Genomic DNA, 21,398 nt, shown 5'->3' on the forward strand with positions numbered 1-21,398 from the left:
AGAGGGTTGGGTTCCCATCTGAGAAGGCCAGAGGAAGACTGAACGTAGCAGAACGTCCTAGACCGTTCTCATTGTACCACCTGCCTGGCCTAGAAGGTAGGATTGTGTAAAGTGCCAGGTTTAAGACAACTTGTTGGAATTCCACTCACATGAGGACCACCAAGGGTGCCATGTATTCCCCGAGATTGGTTCCAGAAAAGTGTGAAGGACTTCTTCAGATTGCTCTGTGATGGGGTGTTTTCATCACCAGCCCCCTTCCTGAGAGTTCTGCACTGTATGGCCTCCTAGAATTTTCCTGCTGCTACAGGGACTGAGTGTCCAGGGTGGGGCCTGCATTCAAGGAACTCCTATCAATCATGTTGACTGCTTGATGCTGTTCGCAAAAGACTAGGTTCATCCATGAAATGCCTGCGGGGCCTGAATCTATGACCCCTTTATGGAAATTTAAATGCCAACCAGCCAAATGTTGAAGGTGAATTATAAGAAGCCTTGCAGGAAGGCCATGTGCACAAAGACATGGGTTCTCCTCAGTCTGGGTTCCATATTCCCTACTTAAATGGTTGGTTTGGCCATGAAAATGACAGGAGATATCAACCTAGGAGGATGTGTGGTCAGCTAAAGGCTCATCCTAGCATTCCAGATACTTATGGCTTTCTCTGTTGGGGATGAGGTTCCTAATACACTGCTAAAGTGGACCATGAGCTAACCAGAGCCATGTATGGCTAAAGGAAGGTCTCTGGTCCCTGCATCTTAGTGAGACTGGAAATCAGGAAATGACATGCCACATACATCCTGCACCAGAATTAATTCTTCCATGCTGATGTTCAGAGGGACCTTCCTGTGTGTGGCTGACTCATAAATGCGACACAACTCAGCTCCCCTGCTCACTAGCTGTGACCTTGGGCAAAACAATGAAGCTCCTTGTACTTTACTTTCCTTCTCTGTGATGTAAATAGAATGATAGTATGTACCTCATAGAGATACTGTGCCAGTTAAATAAGCTCATCAATGCAAAGTCCTTAAACAAAGTCCGTGGCACATGTCCTATAGAAATGATGCCTGTGGTGCTGACTGTGGGACCTTGGGAAAGCTTTAGTTTTCCAAGAAAGATTCAATTAGGTTCTACTTCTACGAGATTCTACTTCTTGAGGCTATAAAAAAAGCCAGTAATGAATAGCAGTGAAAACTTGAATACCTCTAGGCATTTGAGCATCTCAAGCCCTCAGAGAACTTGCAAGGGATTTCCAGTCTGTATTGGACAAGTAATATCCAAGGTTCCTTCCAGTTCTCTGGTTCTGGAACACATGAACTTTCCATCATTTAGCTTGTCTTCCAGCCTGGTTCAGTTCTTTAAGGAAATGTTACCTGGAAAACAAGTTACTTGAAAATATAGGTGAGACATGGAGGCTCCTACCATCTAGGAATTCATAGTTAGTTAAGATTAGTTATTGTATAAGATAGGCTGGTGATTGGTTGAGTCCAACCACTGATTTTTTTTAACTCATCAAATAAATTTCTTTAGACTTCATCTTAATGATGAATATTATGCATCTCGTGACCAAATTTTTCTAATTTATTTAATCTTCAGACCAAGCCAATACACTAAATATAGCTATGATTTTCCTGATGGACAGATCACCGTATTTTAGGATATATATATATAATCTACTGAAGTCTTATGCTACTGTTTCATTCTTATATGCCTTTGTTAATTGCCTCCTTTATAAAACATCAAAATATCTGAATCATAGACATCTTCTCCCTGGAATTCCACAACATTTTGTCAAAAAAATGTCATTGTTTCTGAGAAGCCTTCTATCATTCCCATTTTAAAGACGAGGAAATGAAGTCTCCAAGCCTAAGGAGTTTGGAACACAGAACAGGAGGTGGTGAGTGACCAAATGTGAGGCCAGATCAATAGGCAGGAGGCAGATAATGTACAGCCTTATAAGACTATTAAGGAGCTTGGACTTTACACCAGCCCCCACAGGGAGCCCCTGAAATATTGAAAGCCTTTCAAAATATAAAGTTGGGGTACATACAGTCTGATTTACATTTAGGAAGGAATCACTTGGGATTGCAGTTTGGGGAATAGATTAGATGGGTCTTAAGCTAAGAGGCAAAAACTTCAGTTATGACACTAGTATGATTATCCTGTCAAAAGTCAGTCACCCAAACTTGAGTAGTGACAATGAGGGATACTAAGAAGTAGACAAATTTTGAATATGATTAGGGATAAAATTAAACCCATACACCCATACTTTTTTGTTGTTGTTTTTGCCATGTTATGTTTGTTTATTTATTTATTTATTGAAGTTTGATTTGCCAACATAGTGTAACACCCAGTGCTTATCCCGTCAAGTGAGTCAAAGGCAAACACTCAACTTCTGAGCCACCCAGGGCTAATTTGTCCCAAATTAGACCCATACTTGACACTACACACGAGCTTAAATTCCAAATGAATTAAGAATCTATCTGTGAAAGATGAAACTATGCACATACCAGAAAAATATTGGGTGAATTCTACTTTAATTCTGATCTAGGAGAGGGCTTTCTAACTCAAAATCAATTATAGATTGATGTATTTGACTACATTAAAATTTTTTAAAACTTACATGGCAATATAATACCATAAGCATGTCAAAGACTACTGACAAACACAGAGAAAATATTTGTAACATATCCTACAAAGGATGATTTTCCTGCTATTTAAAAGATTCTTAAGGGCACCTAGTGGCTCAGTGGTTGAACGTCTGCCTTCGACTCAGGGTGTGATCTCAGGGTCCTGGGATTGAGTCCCATATCGGGGTCCCAACAGGGAGCCTGCTTCTCTCTCTGCCTATGTCTCTCCCTCTCTCTCTGCATCTCTCATGAATAAATAAAAATCTTTAAAAAAAAGATTCTCAAAAATTGAGGGAAAAAGGACTAAAAATCTGATAGAAAAATAGGAAAGAGACACAAGCAAACAAGTTGCCAAAAAAGGTATAAATGGCTCCTAAATAAATTTCAAAACTGTTCAAACTCATTCGTAATTGGGGAAATTCAAAGCAGAATAACACTGAGAAGCCATTCCTCATCCATCATATTTGCAAAAATTAAAATATTTGACAATATACTCTGTTGTCAAGGTTCTGAAGAAATAGCCAATCTCATAGATTGTTGGTAGAAATGCAAATTAATATCATTTTTTGTAGGGGAGTTTGGCAATACTTAACAAAGCTTACAATATGCTTACTTTTTGACCCGGTGATCCACCTCCAAAAATCTACTCTGATTTCCAGCAATCTGAAAATTGTATGCATTACAGCATTATTTGCAATTGCAAAATATTAGAACCTAGTTTAATGCCTCTTCCTAAGAGAGTGGCTAAATGAACTGAGCTATATCCATGCAGTGGAGTAGCATTCAGCTATACAAAATAACATGGTCAATCAATGTACTGGTACAGAGTGATTTCACATATTGCTAGGTGAAAAAGGCAAAGTACAAAAGAAGATGCATAGTCTGCTAACCTTTATTTAACACAAATGGTCATTCAATAATAAATACTTGGATCTGCTCATCTGTACAAGCAATTCAAGAAGGATAAATCAGAAACTAATGAGATTGGTTCCTACTAGAGGTAGGTGAGAATGGGATGGATGGAATGTGGAAATAAGGGCAGATAAAAGGAATAAAAGGGGAGTGACACTTGTCTCTCAGTGCACCTTTATGTCAAGCTTGGACTCTTGGAATGGTGGTGTTTCAAATGTCTGAGAAAGAATAATAAATTCAACTAGAATGTGGGAAAGACGACCCACAATCGTATGCAAACAGTAAAAAAAAAAAATATTAACCTAACTAAACAAATATAACAACACTGATTGATGGAGGAAGAACAGCACCAATCTTAGTAACTTTGGAACACTTTGGACAATTTTGAACTGGATTCTAGAAGAAAAGAACCATTGCCAGTAATGCATTCTAGTAAGTAAGCTTGTTTTCCACAGAAGTCTGGATTAACAATTCTGAAATTACTGTGTGTATATACTAGGATTGAGCAAGTAGTACATAAAGTATGGATTTTGGGAACCAGGCCTCTTACTGTTGGAGAGTGGCTGTAAATAAGGAGAGGCATGGCTGGAATGAGTGGAAGTTGGATTGCAATGTGAGGGATCAGGATGATTTTATTTCATAGATTTATATAAAAATATATAAATATACATATACATATAACATATGTAAATAAAGATGTAGAAATAAATTTTTAGAAAATGTAGAAAGGAAAACAAATGTGTGTATGAGTCGGCATGTACGTACATATATTTCCTAGCTCTGAGACAGCCTAGAAGCAATAAAACCCAGTAGCACTGAACACATCTGGCACCCAGATTTTGGATGATCCCAGCAATGGAGTAGGAAAAATAGGGATTAAACCTGGGAAACCTTGCAGTGTCAGAATAAAAAGAAGTTCTTTTAAAAAGAGGTGTCTTCTCAATAGAACACGGAAGCCACCCTGAAGGAGTTTCTAATGTCCAAAACTGGAACTATTTGAGCAATAAAATAAACAGCGATACTATTGGATTGTCACTCACATAATTTTTTTCAATTCCGTGAGCCCATACTGACGTAAATAAATAATGGAGAGAGAAGGACAGCTATTCCCTCAGTAGAAGTCCACTTGGTAAATGTAGAAGGCATGTGGGAAATGAAAATCACTGCTAGGCAGCTGCTGAAGTCCAGAACTAGCAATGGATGCTAAAATTAGTTGATGAAAATATGATGAAAAGTAATATATTTTCCTGGTTTTCAAGTATCTCCCTTTTTAAAGTGAAGACAGTAATTTGACGGTTGAGAAGCCCAAAGACACCATCTTAACCAAATGTTCAAGGTTAACATCACCAGTAATGAGACATCATGTACCCCTGATCTGATGCCCAAAAAAGACCACAGCATCACTTCTGTGGTTTTTCTTGCTAAGAATGTACAACAATAACTTTAATCTTAATCATGAGAACACACCAGACAAACCTAAGTTGAGGGATGGTCTACAAAATACTTCCCCGGTACTCTCCAAAAGTGCCAAGGTCATTAAAAACAATGAAAGACTAAGGAGCTGTCCCAGATAGAAGATTAAGGAGACAGGACAATGGAATGCAGTATGGGGGCAGCCCAGGTGGCTCAGTGGTTTAGCAGCACCTTCAGCCCAGGGCGTGACCCTGGAGACCCAAGATCGAGTCCTGCATCAAACTCCCTGCATGGAGCCTGCTTCTCCTTCTGCCTGTATCTCTGCCTCTCTCTGTCTCTCTGTGTCTCTCATGAATAAATAAAATTAAAAAAAAGAGAGAATGCAGTATGGGATCCTGGAGGAGAAAATATAGTTGGAAAACCCACAAAATCTGTCGGGTCGCTAGATTAGTATCAATGTTAATTCCTTAGATTTGGTAATTATACTATGATGATATATGATACTAACTTTAGGATAAGCTGGGTGCCACGTATACAGGAACTCGCTCATTTGTATTTGCAACTTTTTATAAATCTAAAATGACTGACATAAAAAGGTTTTTTTTTTTCAGTGTTTTAAGAGGGCTAGTTGGCTGGAATTATTGTTGGAGAGGTCAAGGGAAGGGATGAGGGAGGTGGAAATGATACTCAAGTCTCTGGCTAAACCAAGGATAGATAGTGATGCCATTGCTGAGACTGGAGACACAGGTTTTGGGGGAGGATGATAGGAGTTCAGTTTGGGGCATTGCGAGCTCGGGGTGAGGGATGGGCCTTGGGACCCCCCACGGTGATGTCCTCCAGACAGCTGAGCATTCCAAACAAGTGCTGAGGACTGAGTGGCAGAGGCAGATGGAGCTCTGGGGTGTGTGCCAAGGGAGAGACCAGGGACAGACCCCAATGTGACACCCAGAGGTCCAGCAAGCTAGCCTACACTGCAGGTTAGATACAATAACAAACGTAGGCAAAAGGATTCTCTATGGGGCACGGAGAGGAAGCCAGATGGGAGTGGATGCAGGGGAGAAAGGGAGGTGAGGACATGCAGACCTGGTCAAGAGAACTCTCCGGATTGAGGGAAGGTGAGACCAGGTCAGGAGGCACCGAGGGGTCTGAGCTGGAAGTACACTTAGGGCAGAATGAAAGGGAATGAAGACTAAACAGAAAGGAGCTACTTACATTTCTAAAATACTAGTGGAAATTCTAAAAATCACTGAGGATTAATGCTCAGGAAGTAGACTTCCTACCGTCTTCATTTGAGCATGACTGTACCAACACCAAATTTTCCCCCGGTCAAATTATGGTATATAGGAGCAGAAACTTAGACGTTGTTTCTTTTTTTCTGCGGGAAATCTGTGAATCCATCACAAACAGAAATCGACTGACCTGCCAGCCAGGGTTTACCCTCCTGAGAATCATAATCCCTAGCACAGCTTGCAATGCTGAAGGCCCTAAATTCTTTTTTTTTTTTTAATTTTTATTTATTTATTCATGAGAGACACAGAGAGGCAGAGACACAGGCAGAGGGAGAAGCAGGCTCCATGCAGGGAGCCTGACGTGGGACTCGATCCCAGGTCTCCAGGATCAGGCCCTGGGCTGAAGGCAGCACAAAACCGCTGAGCCACCCATGCTTCCCTGAAGGCCCTGAATTCTAGGGAAGAGAGTTCTTCCAGGGAATCTCAGGGAAATGCTGTCTCTGATTGAGGAGGCTGTAGCACAGGGGGCAATCTACGAATGTTTAATGTCGAAAGGAGAGTGCACAAATGGAGTACTAGCCCCTGGCAGGGAAGGCACTGGATGCTTTGAGCAGACCCACGTTGTGGCCAGGGGCTGAGTCCAGGGTGGACACAGTCTGGCACAAACTTCAGGATATGCTTGTGTGCTCAGGTGAGAGGGTGGAGATGAGCAGCATGACAGGAACCAATCTAATTGGAGAGGTGCACAAAATGAGGAGGGAAGTGCCACCACTGTGCCAACAGGAGTTTTGGCTTCTAGAATCAAGAGAAGAAAATTTAGTCTTTCTAGTGGAAGGTACAAAGGGCAAGTGCCCTGACTTTTGTAGTAGGGTCATTATCGTTGGATAAATTACATCAATGAACAGACCCAGAATAAGGCTTGGGGTAGAATGGCTCTTCCGTATGTTAGAAACCTGGAACTGACACTCACAGGTTGGGGCCATTTCAGAAGATCTTCGCGCCTGCGTGACTACGCACGAACACCAACACCAGGCTCACATCTAACTCCTCCTCTGAGACTCTGAGCTCCTGAGTGGTTGAGGCTGATCAAGGCTGGCTTCTGGCCGGTGGTGTGCCTTGGATTTACCAGAAGCAGACAACAGGCAGAGTTCTCTCCTCTGCTGCAGAAGTGAGAAGGAAGGATAATGAGTCCAAGATGAGAGGCCGCGAGACCTTGGGACTCGGGGGCATCAGTGGAATGCAGGGCTGCCTCAGAGACACAAAGTGGAGTCCCAAGAGTCCCATCCAAGGTCCGATTCCCCCAGGAATCAGGCCCACTCCAGGCAAGGGCACATAAGGTCTGGACCAAACCAGGGAAATGAAGTTAAAGTTGGGGGAGGAAAGGGCAGGAGTGTAGCAGGGGCCCACCCAGCCTTCCCTGGATCAGGGGTCCAATAAAAGTTACCCACAGACCCAGCCCAAGAGAACCCAATGGGCCCGGCAGTATTCAAGTATGCTTGACCTTGGACAAATGGCTCTGGCAGAGAACGGGAAGCCTGAAGTGGCTGAGTGCTGGGAAGGAGCTGCGGCCGGGGATTGCTGGCCACATACAGCCACAGGGGAGCCCCGGTGGGAAGAAAGGAAGTATGGTAAATTAGAAACAAGGCCCAGTTCTCAACTGGTGGATGAGGTCAGGGAAAATAGGAATAACAAACACACAGGGCTTACTATGTGCCATGTCCTCTTCTCACTTATATATTGAATTCCAAAACTACCCTATGAAGTAAATTGTAAAATTATCCCCAGTTTGAAAATGAGGAAATAGAGTCCCATAAGGCTTAAGCAACTGGCCCAGGGTCATAAAACCATTAAGTGGCAGGGCTTGCATTTCTTAAACAGGCTCCAGAGTCCAAGTCTTTAATCGTATCATAGACTGCCTCTCCGATGACACAGCACAAAGCCAGGAACACTGTTTCAACTGGCAAAAATGAGGTGAGACAGATTTAATTAAGATCTAGCTAAAAAGGGAGCCAAATATTTGCCAGCATTTCCATGCTATACCCGATAGAATCCTACCTTCCTATTTTACATGTGGAGATGAGAAAGAAATGTATCTATTTATTAAAAAATAGAAGCTTCGCTCCTCTCGGCAGTCAGGATGAGCTTTGGAGGCATACCTAGGAATTTGCTCCTGACCCCCAGGAATTGGAAGGAGGCTATCCTGCTCACCACTCTCTCCCACTTGGCTCTTCTGACCCTCATCCTGGTGCTGCCCACACTCCAAGGGCCCCTCTCCAAGAGGCCTCCAAGCCCTTTCCACAAAGTTATGTGGGCCAGACCCTGCCATCCCTCCACCTCCACTGGCAGTGGAGATACATTTTTAAATCAACTTTATTAAAGTATAAGGCCAGTACAACAAATGACATCTATTTAAGTGTACAATATGATAAGTTTTGACAGAGTACATGCCTACAGATCTCCCTCCCCAATCAAAATACACATTTCTGTTTCCCCGGAAGATTCCCCTGGCCCCAGGCAGCCCCTTTTATGGAAAAAGGGCACTATGTGTCCCCTTTGAGATACAACTGGAAACATTTTTTTCTCTGTATTCAATTTGGGATCCAGGCATGCCCTGGACAGTGACATGGGCACAATAGACAAAGTCTATTTGTTTGTCACTAGAAACCACTCCTTCAGCCAAGCAGCAAACAAATAGATTCACCCCAAAGCAGATTCAAATCAATGGAACCCCATCTCTCTGGGTCCTGAGTAGAAGCTCGGTAAAATGCACTTTTTTCATTTAGCAGTGGCTTTTACACTGACCAAGCCTGATTCTGAAGTGATGAGAAAGACACTTAATATGAAAGCAATTGCAAACTATGTTTTTATTGACAATTTGATGGATTTTTCTGTGTTCCAGATTCATTCCACAATCATTTGGCTGAGTTTTGTTTATTTGGCTATAACCTGCATGTTTTAGTTTTCCCTCAAGGCTGTCAAATGTGGGTTAATAGTTGTGTGTGCTTCTTAGATCATCTCAAATAGAAAATTCTTCTTTTCTGCTAAATGAGAATTAATTGTATTTGAGCTCAGAGGTTGTTGTTTTTTTTGTTTTGTTTTGTTTTGTTTTGTTTTCCTAATGCATTAGGGTTGTGGATAATGACATTCATTTCTCCTCTTGGGCCCAGCAGCCAAACCTAGAATAATCCCATTCAATTCAAAAGGCATTTATAGAGTACTTGCTTTTTGCAAGATACTTTCTTACTCTTTATGCTATATAAAAATGAGTAGGATGCTACTGTTTTAAAACAACAGCAATAACCTATAGCAAGGAAAGTCACAGAATACACATGTAAGTTGAAAAAGATCACATCTGGTTGGGGTCTTTGTGTAATCAGGGGAGATAGGGGTAGGGTGGGGATATATTCTTCACAGGGAAGACTGCTGTTTTTGAGAGACCTCAAGTCATCTGTCAGAAAGCAAAAGTTAAGACGGAAAAGGTAAACTGGGGACCTAGAGTAGAAGATCATGGTACAAAAAAAAATTTATTCTTAAATCAGGGCGTATTGGAGCAATTGAAGTTTGAAGCAGGGAATGATATGATCTGAACCCACAGGATTGGGAAGGGAAGGTGGGAACTGGGAAGGCCTGGAGGTAGGAGAGCCAATTACAAAGCTCCTGCAGCAGTTCACCTGGGAGACAAGGAGGAAATACATGAGAGAGGCGTATGGAAGCAGGACTTGGAAGACCTTGTAGCTTTGTGGATGGGGGAGAAAAGTGGGGGAAGATGACCCAAGTTTGCAGACCTAGAGCCTGGGAAGAGATCAGGAGTATGTATGAGTGTCTAGTAGGGAACTGGTTGTCTATTAGCCATAACTGGAGAAGTGAGAGTCAAAAAGTTGCAGCTCAGAGGAGGGAGCTTCACCCATTGGTTCTTCAGTGGAGCACATAATATGTGGACTCATGCTTCTCCTGCTGTTAGCCGGATTGCCTAGGCAACATTGTACTGAGGTGACAAATTCCACAGACAGTGACTTGGCCATAATTTTGTGAGTGAGCATTTGGAGAGAAGGTGAGGACATAGCTTCCAACCATAGAGCAGATTAGATACTTTGAAGGGTCTTCCTCCTGTTGCACAACTAGATCTAGATCAACCACAACAAATGCCATTTTAAACCCTTTCTAGATACACAAGAAGCAGTAATATCCATTAGCTTTTGCTGCATAACAAATCACCCCAGGACATTTTCAGATAGACAGAACCTGGGAGAGTTTACCATAATACATAACCACCAAAGGATCTCCTACAGAATATACTTCAAGAAGAATGTCTTGAGTAAAGACTGAATTATAAACAAAGAAATGTATAAACATATAAGTAAACTCAAAAAATGTTTCTTACATAAGAAGAATAATGTCTAATGTGGGGTGGGAAAATATAACCAACGGCTTAACAGTGAAAAGGAGGTGATCAGATCCTAATGTCCTTGAATTTTATTGAATGAAGTAGACACTAGAATATTGAGTAATCTGCTAAGTTGTTAATTGTTAAATTTCAAGAGTGAACAGTAAAATAATAGAAATGAAACAGAATTTCTAAATCTGTACAGAAAAACAATGAAATATGTTAACATTCCAAAAAACAAATCAAACGGAACCAATCCAGACTAAGGCAAATAAAGGAGAAAAAGAAAACAGAGAAGGCTGAACACAGTGCTGTCTCTTTGGGACAAGGAGAGAGCACTGCAGGTGAAATCTGAATGTAGTTTGCTAATGGGTTGAATATGGTAGGTCAGAGGAAGAGGCAAGTAAAGGATAAAGCCAGTGTTTGGCATAAGCAACTGAAAGGATAGAATTGTCCTTACCAAGATAGAGCCCATGTTGGATGAGTGTAGTGAGGAGGATAAGGTGTACACAGAGAAGGTAGAATTCAGTTTTTATCATGTAAATCTGAAATGCTTATTAGACCTCCAAGTAGTACGTCCAGTAGTGAGTTGGATATACAAATCTGGAATTGAGGAGAAAGTTTGGTGTGGCGATAGAAACTTGGCACAATTAGCCAAGTTAGCATAGAGATGCTTCTGAAAGTCCCCAGAATGGCAAGCTCTCCAGGAGAGTGGGTGTAGAGAGAAAGGGTGGTTTCACCTGCACCCTGAAGAGCATCTGGCCCACAGTCAATGCCCCGTATAAAGACTAAGAAAAAACAATTGAAGTTGATAATTAATGGATATTGGTGACCTTCAAGACAGCAAAGTCAAAGAGGAGTGGTGGTAGAAGCCAAACTGCAAAGCACTAAGGAAAGAAAGAGTGGAAAATCAAGGACAAAATGAGGTAATGAGAGCTGTGGCTGATTTCTGGACATGAAGATCTGGTTATGTTTGTAAGCTAGGAAGAAATGAAGGAGAAGGGAGAAATAATGACTTAAGGTACCTATGGAGTGAGGATGAGACAGAGCTGAAAGAAGTGAACAAACGTGAAGGATGACAGGTTTTGAGGGGTAGGGAAGATAAACTTCTCAACAACGTGGGAGGCAAGATTCCCTAGGGCAGTGAGGGCCCAGGACACCAAGCTAGGGATCACAGTGAAGGGCATAGGTTAATCCAGATCCTGCTGGGAGTGGGAAGGGTGTTGGCTGGCAGAGTCACAGGAGGTGAATGAAAAGATGAGAGACTTGGGGTGAGGTCCCGACACTATTGAAAATGGGTCTGCAGTGGGTGTGGGCAGTCAGTACCCAGCCCTGACCCTGTGGAAGCAGGAACCAACGGGATTTACAGACCCTGCAGTTCTGAGTGACCATGAGGTACCAGGCTGGTTGCCCATGGTTCACAGAAATGTCTTAAAGACCCTGCTTGCATTACCGATGCACATTCTGACAAGGAAATTAAGAAATGAATACCATTTATGGTAGAATCAAAAAGGATAAAATACTTTGGAATAAATTTCACTGAAGAAGTATACACTAAAAGACTTATACACTGACAACTATAAAACACTGTTGAAAGAAGCGAAAGACCTAAATAAAAAAAAATGCATCCTGTGTTCCTTGATCAGAAGACTTACTGTTCTTAGGGCAGTACTCCCTGAGCTGACCTACAGATTCAGTGCAGTACCTATCAAAATTCAGCTGTCTTCTTTGAAGAAATGGAAAAGATAATCCTAAAATTCATATGAAAAAGCAAGAGGCCCAGAGTAGCCAGAACAAATTATAAAAGAACAAAGTTAGAAGAGTCGTACTTCCAATTCTTAAACCTACTACAAAGCTGTACTAATCAAGACATTGTGGTGCTGTCAGAAGGATAGGCACATTGAGAGTCTGGAAATAAATCCCACATTTATAGTCAATTAACTTTTAACAAAGATGACAAGACAGTTCAGTTCAAAAGGGAAAAAGTCTTTTCAACAAACAATCTTGGGATGACAAATATCCATGTGAAAAAGAAGGAATTCAGACCCATACCTTACATCATATAAAAATTAACTCCAAATGGATCAAAGATCTAAATGTAAGCGCTCAAGCTACAAAATCCTTAGAAGACATAGGGGTACATCTTCATTACCTTGGATTTGGCAGTGGTTTCTTAGACATGACATCGAAAGCGTAAGTAATTAAAGAAAAAATTGATAAGTTAAACTTCATCAAAACCAAAAACTTTTGTGCTTCAAAGGATACTCTCAAGAAAATGAAAAAACAATAAATAAAATAAAACAAAAAAGAAAGTGAAAGAACAACCCACAGAATGGAAATATCTCCATTCATATATATATCTGAAAAAGGTCCAGCATCCAGAATATATACAGAACGCTTATAACTCAACAATAAAAAGACAATTTGCCCAACTGAAAATGTGCAAAAGATCTGTATTGACATTTCTCCGAAGATCTACAAGTGGCCAATAAACACACAAAAAGATCCTCAACATCATTAGCTATTAAGGAAATGCAAATCAAAACCACATGAGATACCACTTGACACCTAGTCAATGACCAAAATTTTTCTAAGAAGGGAAGAAGAAAAGAAAACAACAATAACAAGAGTTTGCCAGGATGTAGACGAATTCGAACCCTGGCTCATTGCTGGTGGGCATGTGAACTGGGGCAGCTGCTTTGAAACAGTTTGGCAACTCCTCTAAAGGTTAAGTACAGATTTACCATATGACCCAACAATTAGCAATTCTACTTCTAGATAGATAGTTAAGAGAATTGAAAACATATGTCACACAAAAACTTATACTTGGATTTTCATAGCGGCATAATTCATAATAGTCAAAAAATGGAAAAACCGAGATATCCATCACTTAGTCAGTGGATGCTCGGAGCGGTCAAGAGGAAATGAGATCCTCCCACGCCACCTCGGAGGGAGACACCAGAGAACATGGATCATCATGTTGCTCCAAAGACTTGAGGTGTGGGGGTGTGGAAGAGTTACAGAAGACAGTGGAATGGAGAGAATTGCACTGAGGTCTCAGAAAGTTGAAGCCAGAATGTTCTAGAAGAGGGCCAATAAATAGTGTTTCTAGGCAGGGAAACAACTGGAGCAAAGCCTTGGGGGGCAGGAAAGCCTGATGTACATGCAGAGAACAGGGAGCAGAAGTTCTTAAGGAAGGAACACCCGGGATGGAGAGCTGGGGAGGTGGACTAGACGGTGGTCCAAAGACATCACAAAGATTCGCTATCCAGGCCTGGCATGAGAAGGGGGATGTGGTTGGCATGAGGTCCAAGCACACACCACCCTCCTGCCTTGTGGGGGAGAAGCAGCGTGAGATCTGTTAAGGTAACTTGAGCCCCGTGATCCTTTCAGACCACAGCACCCTTCCCCTGACCCTGTTCCCTTGGCCAGGCCGGCAGAACCTATGCATGTGTTTTTGGCTTGAGAAACCACCTTCCCCCAGAATAGAAATCCTGCAGGGCCCCTCTTCACCCTCCTTGCCCACCCCAATGCCTGCCCGGTTTGGGGCTGCTGCTTGGCTTTGCAGGTCCTGGTAGCTGAGGTCTCATCCTTTGCTCACAGACCTCAGAAGAGAGAGCCTCTAACTCCTGGTGGCATTTAGCTTCACTCTTTAAACATCTGGGTCACAGATATGCTCAGTTAATTAATGTTCTTAGCGCTGTTCATTTGCCTGCTGGATAATAGATTGATTCATAATTTCAATAAGCAGCTGTGTATATCTTTCCCCTGAACATAAAGGCAGCTTGCTGTCATTCATCACTTTGCATTTGGTGAATTTGAGTATATTCAGAGAAACATTGTTTAGGAGGGGAGAGGAGGGCTTTTGATTTTCTTATCATTTTGCCTCTAACAATCACTCTGATTTGGAACTAATTTGGATTTAAAGCACATGTTAACCACATCTCTCTCAAGGGCACTTAATAAACTCCCTGTCACTTGTTTCAGAGGGGACCAGGTGGGCTCCCCTTTGGGGATGGAAGCAGAGGGTTTTGGAATGGTTTTCATCAATAGTCAGGACCCCTGCAGAAAATTCCCCCCTGGAGAAGAGGTACTGACTGAGCAGGGCTACCTTCTGGCTTCATTCCTGGCCAGAAATGCCCATGCTCTCAGAAGACCAGGACCCTGAGGTGGCCCCTCTACTGCTTAGTCGTTGGGCCAGGGCAGCCAACCGTTGACCCTCTAGGGTCCCAAAAGGAGAGGCCAAGACCCAGCCAGGGGACCAGATGTCTTCATACCTCAGTTTCTTTAAAATGGAGAGAGTAATAGAAACTTACTTCATCAAGTTGTAAAAATTACATTCTTTATTTTTTTTTCAAAGATTTTATTTATTTATTCATGAGAGGCACACAGAGAGAGGCAGAGACACAAGCAGAGAGAGAAGCAGGCTCCCCACAGGGACTCGATCCCAGGACCCCGGGGTCATGACCCGAGCCAAAGGCAGGCAGTCAACTACTCAGCCACCCATGTGCCCCTACATCCTTTATTCTCCTCACAATGTTTAGAAATGATGGAGAGTATGCCTTTAACACATGCGGGCTGGTAATTTTATTTTTTAATTTATTCAGCACCAGCTGTATATTAATAATCTTCACTCCTACCCCCGCCACCTCCTAGGATGTGAGAGCAAAAATGAGAGATGTACTTTCTTGTCTCATTGCCTTCACCAGGCTGTGCTGGAATTATCAGTGGGAACCATCCCCGTCCTTATATTCCCAGAGACCGGTTCCCACGCTGGTCACACAGAGAACTCTTCAAACATGCTTGTGGAGTTGAAATGAATGGATGGGGCTACATCTTTTAAATGATACAGTTCACCACATTTATAATGTGTTCATCCACAAACATGTTTTTGAGCACTTGGCCTGTGATTTTTCTCCTTGCAAGGAATAAAATTAATTAGACACAGTCCCTGCCCCTAAAAGAGTGTGAAAGACAGATGAATGCACTAGCTTAAAAGTTGGAATGTGGAATTTTAAACAACACAGACAGGCAAGAGAGGGAGTCCCTGCTGCAGGAAGGGTTGGTAGGCAGCTCCATCTCCGTATCAGTTAGCTTTTGCTGCATAACAGCTACCCCTGAAACTTAGTAGCATAAAGCAATATGCATTTATTATTGCTCATGAGGCTATAGGTCAACCAGATGGTTCTGTGATCCAGACGAGGCTCAGTTAATTTCAGCTGTACTCATTCATACATCTCTTGGTAGCCAGCAGAGTCAGCTGAGAGCTGCCTAATCTAGGATGACCTCATCTACTTGTCTGGTGGTTGGCTAGCTGTTGGTTGGGCCACCTGTCTCTCATCCTCTGGCAGGCCACCCAGAGCTTACTGCCATGGTGCCAGCAGGACTCCCAAGAGCAAGAGGGTGGAAGCATGCAAGGCTAAAGTTCGAGTCCAGGAACTGGCACATCCTTGTTTCCATTATATTCTGTTGGTCAAAGTAAGTCCCTGATATTCAAGGGATGGAGAAACAGGCTTCATTCACTTCAGAGGACATTGCTGCAGAAGCCATATTGCCCGGGGTATATAGAAGGACAAGTGAAGGATGTGTGTCTTTTAAAAAAAAAAAAAAAGATTTTATTTATTTGAGAGAGAGAGAGAGAGAAAGCGAGCACAAGTGGGAGGAGAGGCAAAGAGAGAGGGGGAGAGAGAATCTCAAGCATTCTCCATGCTGAACGTGGAGCCTGACATGGGGCTCGATCCCACGACCCTGAGATCATGACCCAAGCCAAAATGAAGAGTCAGCCTCTTAGCCAACTGAGCCACCCAGGCGGCTGTTTTTGAAATCTACCACAATCTCCCAGCATTGTTGGTGTGCACGGAGTGGAAGCAAGTGCCAGGATTCTGTTGCATTTAGGACACTTCTTCTTTTTCATCATTATAAATAATGTAGCAACAAATAACCTATACATTAACGTGTGTTCACAATTTTGACTGTTACCTTGGGATAGATTTCTAAAAGTGGATTTATTGGATCAAAAGAGAAAAACATTTTAAAAGCACCAAGTATATGTTTTGAAATCCCCTTTTTGAAATGATCGCAGCCCATTTTATGCTAACCTTGACAAAATGGGAATACTTTTTTTTTTCAATGTGGTATATCACATTGCTGTTTTAGTTTATTTATTTTAATACCTATACAGTTGAATGCTTTTTAATATGTCTTTTTCTCCTTCAGTGAACTGCCTCTTTGGGTACCTTACAGCAGGGTGGAATTAATTAATCCCAATTTGCAAATGAGGTGAAAATGCAGACTCAGAGAGGCTAAGTGACTGTATTCAGGGTGACCCAGCCAGCTGGGAGCAGAGCCAAGCTTTAGAAACCAGATGTCCTGCTCTTTTACTTATCTTTGCTCCCCCGTGTTGCTGAACAGAAGGCCCAAATCCAGAAACATGACTGAGGACAAGCTTAGAAAAAAAAATCAGACTGGCTCTGGGGAAGCCATATCGGGACTTAGCTTGGGGAAGCCGTGTCCGGACTTAGCAAGCCAGGGGGCTCCCTGAGCAGGGCTCCCCGAGAATGCAGTGTGTGGTAGCGAGTGTGCAGCCGTGCTGGAGGCATGGGTGAGCTCTGCACTCCTGAGTCCCCTCCTCCAGCCTCTTCTCTGCTCTCTCCCCAGCTTGCCCGCTACACCAAGGAGGGCTTCCTGCATTTGGGAGCCCTGGGGACCACCACGCTCCTCCCTGACACCCGCTGTCTGGTGGACAACTCCAAGAGTCGGCTACCCCAGCTCCTAGACTGTGACAAAGTCAAGAGCAGCCTGTACAAGCGCTGGAATTTCATACAGGTGAGCAGCCCATGGAAAGGGCCGGCACCCCAGAGCAGGTGAGGGTGCTAGAGGCCACAGGGAAATCTGACCCCTGCCCCCCACCCCAAGGAACAGTACCCAACAAAGCACGCCAGAGGTCTCCAGCCCTGGACCAGCCTCATGAACCCAAGGCACAACAGAGGGAATCAGCGAGTGGGAGTGGTGGGGGGACTTCCATGTGAGACAGCCTTCCAGATCCCCCCAGGAGCACCAGGCAGGCTAGGCTCTCATAGATCTCAGAAGGGGAGTATAGGGTGATTTCCCTAAAATCTGTCAAGTACCTACCGTCGGTAGGGCTGCAGCAGGGACTCCCTCTCCTGAAGATCTCCCTGGAAGGTCTCCATTCTGATACCATCCCTCACCAGTGCTTGTCAGCTGGTTCAGCCATTCGGACTGGTGAAGCTGATACCTTTTCTGACTTCAGGGTTTCTGGAGGAGGCTCCGATGATCCCTCCACAGGTGCATAGAATTTTGGTGGGACTGTTCCCCAGGAGAGGCCATATGCCAGGCCCTACACCGGTTAAACCTCCTCTCTGTCTCTTTCTCTCTCCGTCCACATCTCTCTCTGCCTTTCTGTCTCTCTCTGTTTCTTTCTCTTACTCTCTTTTCTCTCTGTCTCTGCCTCTTTTTATCTCTTATTCTCTTATATCTCTGTCTCCACCTGTCTCTGTCCATCTTTCTGTGTCTCTGTCTCTGTCTCTCTCTCCTCCTTTTACTCAGAATGGAGCCATCATGAATAAAGGCACAGGCCGCTGTCTGGAAGTGGAGAACCGGGGCCTGGCTGGCATCGACCTCATCCTCCGCAGCTGCACGGGACAGAGGTGGACAATTAAGAACTCCATCAAGTAGCCGGAAGGAGTGGGGAGCCCCCGGAGCCTGGCCCCCAGGACCGGGACCGCCTGTCTTCTGGGCCAGCCATGCTGGTAGAGAGATGACTACAGGAAGACAGCAGGTGCTCCTCGGGCCTCCCGGGGCTTCTCCAGGGCAGCACAGGGCCCCAGCTGGAGACTCGGTGTCCGCCTTTGGCATTCAGCTGCCATGAGGCCCATGCTCCCTGGAAAAGCCCATCCCCCTTCTCTGGAAACCCAGGAGCTGTGTCTTCTGCAGTATGAATGTGGACCACATACCATGGAGTGAAACCCCCACATCCTCCTTGTCCTCTTCCCAGCCACTCTCAGGACTGGGACTGGCAGGGGCCCCTCTTCTTTCTCATCTCTTGGAGCAGCAGCAGCTTCTGAATGCCACCCCAGCCCTCAACAAAGCAGGGTGGGGGGTGGTGCTCAGGTGCATCCCATCTCCCCCCTCCTTGGAGGACACCCTGAGGCCCTGAGACTCTGTTTCCCTCAAGGTTGTTTCTGCCCAGATGCCCATTTACAAGGCAGCCTCCATCCCAAACCTTTCCATCAGACATACAGCCCTGGACTTTTCTGGATCCTCCTCCCTAAGATGGCCTAGAAGGAATTAATGCTTCCATGGTCACTGGGGCCCTCGGCTCCTATGTTCCTGGGCCAGCTGCTCTGTCTGTGTCCTCGGGGAGCCAGAGACAGGAAGAGGCTGAGCACATAGGGAGGTCATGTCTGTGAGCCCCCACCCCGGGCTGGAGCCAGGCTGGCACAGCTGTGCCCACCCGGGGCCCCGGGAGCCCTGACTCACGGAGGCTGCCACAGGCACCTCCAACTGAAGCCAGCACACCAGGGGGGCCTGGGACCCTGGAGGATGCTCTGTGTTCATCTCATTTCACCCCGTGCTCTGCTGGCTGACAGAGGAGAAGGCAGTCGATTCCTCTCTGAAGAGTAATAATTTTTTTCGATTGCCCTCTGGTTAGGGTGCACTTATAAATCAGAGTTAATATATGAACGCGTGTGCATGCCTATGCATATGTGAGCCTGTGTGGCGTGCGTGACAGCGTGTGTGCGCGTGCATATGTGTGTCTGGGTGTGTGCGTATGAGTGTGCAATAGGGCAGATGTAAAAGTGTGGCCTTGGGCTTGTCGCTTCATTGTTCACCTGGATCAGGACAAGGCTGCTGGAAGCTTGGGAGGGGTGGGCCATGCATCTCTGGCCAGGAGCACAGTGGCCCAGCCTTGCTCCATGGGGAGCCCCAGATGGAAGGCTGTCCCTCTTCCAGCTCCCTCTCGGTCCCTCGTGCTATCCCCAACAGCCAAGTCCCGCCCAGAACCAAATCCTGTAGTTGCCCAGTTTGGGGTTCACAGTGTCTCATTTGGTGGCATCTTATTGGTGATCACCACCCCCTCCCCGCCCCATCCTCCCTTGTGAAATAAATACATGTGAGCACTTCCCAAAGCAGCCTTGTTTGCTTCTCAGTTCCTCCAGAACCCGGGGCCTGGGGGGAGTTCTGGAACACGGCAGAGGGCTCCCTTGGTTTGAGGGTTTGGTCTTACTGTGAGCAGAAGCCCTCAGAGCAGAGGCGGAGACAAAGCCCACCTGCACTCGGACTCAACTTCCCCCCAAAGCAGGACAGAATCTGACATTTGGCACTCACTCACTAACCCCCTGGTGGACCCCAGCTTACGAGGGTCAGGCTGGTGCAGGAAGCTGCAAAGACGAAGAGGGTCGAGGTGAGCTGGCGACGCCCCCCCGCTGTGCCCACTTCTGGTGCCACGCTGCCACCGCCACCTCTCAACATCCCGGAGCCTGGCCCTTTTTCTCACGGGAATGCGAATTCCTTACGGATGCCAGACCTGTCACAGTCGTGGGTATGGTCAGGGATCCCCTCAGCTATGACAGTCCCTCTTCCCTTTGAGGAGGCCAAGAAGGTCATCTTGTTTGATGCCACACAACAAGCAGACATGTGTCTCAATGGACGTTTCCGCTTTTCTTTTGGGTTCTATGAGAACCTGGGCCCGTGAGCATGCTGATGGAAAATGCTGCTGTTTGGTAAGAAGGAGCTTGTCAGACGTTAGTATCAGAGCCTTGCGGCAACCTTGAGGTAAAAAGGCTTAAGGTCTGCAGGTTCCCAGGGGTTCAAGGGAGACGTTGATGTAATAGCACAATGCGATGCCTTGGGGAGGAGTCCTGCCCTGACTGCACATTCTGCCTCTGTGTGGGTCTTGAAGTAAAAATATAAAGAGGCCATCATCCTGTTTTACCATTTGGTGAGGTTTTGTTCCCAAATCCTGGTGAGGTACTTAGTGGGCCCCTGGTGGGATCCTTCATTCTACAGGAAATGGATCAGATGGCCTCAAACCAGAGTAAGCAGCAAGGCCTGCTCAGTTCTCTAATGCAGCGGGAGCCCACACCCTCTAGCGCTCCAGCACGCTCACTGCATCTGGGGCTCCTTTGTACTCCAAGCTGCACCTCTAAAATACGAAGAGCAGCAAGTATCCTGGAAATACTCTTCTTCGGAGTCCCGTGCAGCAGGATAGGAAGCCCGGGTCTGCTTGTTGATGCGTGTTGGCGAGTTTGGGGCGGGGAGGAGGCTAGTGGTGTTGGTTCAGAACCATGGGAGGCTCTCTGTGTTCATAGAGGCACCTGCTGTCAGCACTCACCTGGGCTACCTCCCAAACGCTCGGGCACCTAGAGAAAGCCGCCAGCGCGTGAGGCCAGCATCCCAGGACAGTACCCTCTTTGTCCCACAGAGTCCCCGTGGGCCTGAAGGCGGTGGGGGTGGCGGGCCAGAGGCCAAGGCAGAGAAGAGGAATGAACAAAGTTAAAGGGAGAAAAGAGAAAAGAGAAGCAGGGCCCTGGGGAGCCTTGCATCTCACTCCTTGGAGGAATTTGGAAGCTCTTGGGGCCCCGAGTCTCTGCACGGTGGAGAGAGCACCAGGCACGGGCTCTGGGGACATCGCACAGTCCTTCGAGTTGGCATCATCTGTCACTGGGGATATCACTCCCAGCCCTTGCAGGGGGGACCCTGCAGAGAGGCTGCCCAAGCTCAGCTCAGCACCCTCTGTCTGCTCAGCCCCTCGCCTGCACCCCCAATCCCCTGTCTGCCGGCAATTTCTTTTCTCTCATTCCCTTCTCTATTTCTAT

At 45.2% G+C, this 21,398-nt stretch overlaps 1 protein-coding gene across 3 annotated transcripts in view; it reads left to right on the plus strand.

The window, feature by feature from the left end:
• The window catches only part of GALNT17 (polypeptide N-acetylgalactosaminyltransferase 17), a 438,022-nt gene extending 418,313 nt beyond the window's left edge, over nt 1-19,709 (plus strand). For all 3 annotated transcript variants that reach the window (XM_072837560.1, XM_072837561.1, XM_072837562.1), the window contains 2 exons: nt 17,218-17,385; nt 18,127-19,709. In XM_072837560.1, coding sequence (XP_072693661.1) covers nt 17,218-17,385; nt 18,127-18,255 — 297 coding nt within the window. In that variant the 3' untranslated portion in view covers nt 18,256-19,709. The remainder of the gene's footprint in view (nt 1-17,217; nt 17,386-18,126) is intronic.
• Nucleotides 19,710-21,398: the final 1,689 nt, after the last annotated feature.

This window comes from Canis lupus, chromosome 8, assembly GCF_048164855.1.
Source record: "Canis lupus baileyi chromosome 8, mCanLup2.hap1, whole genome shotgun sequence".
Taxonomy (NCBI): domain Eukaryota; kingdom Metazoa; phylum Chordata; class Mammalia; order Carnivora; family Canidae; genus Canis; species Canis lupus.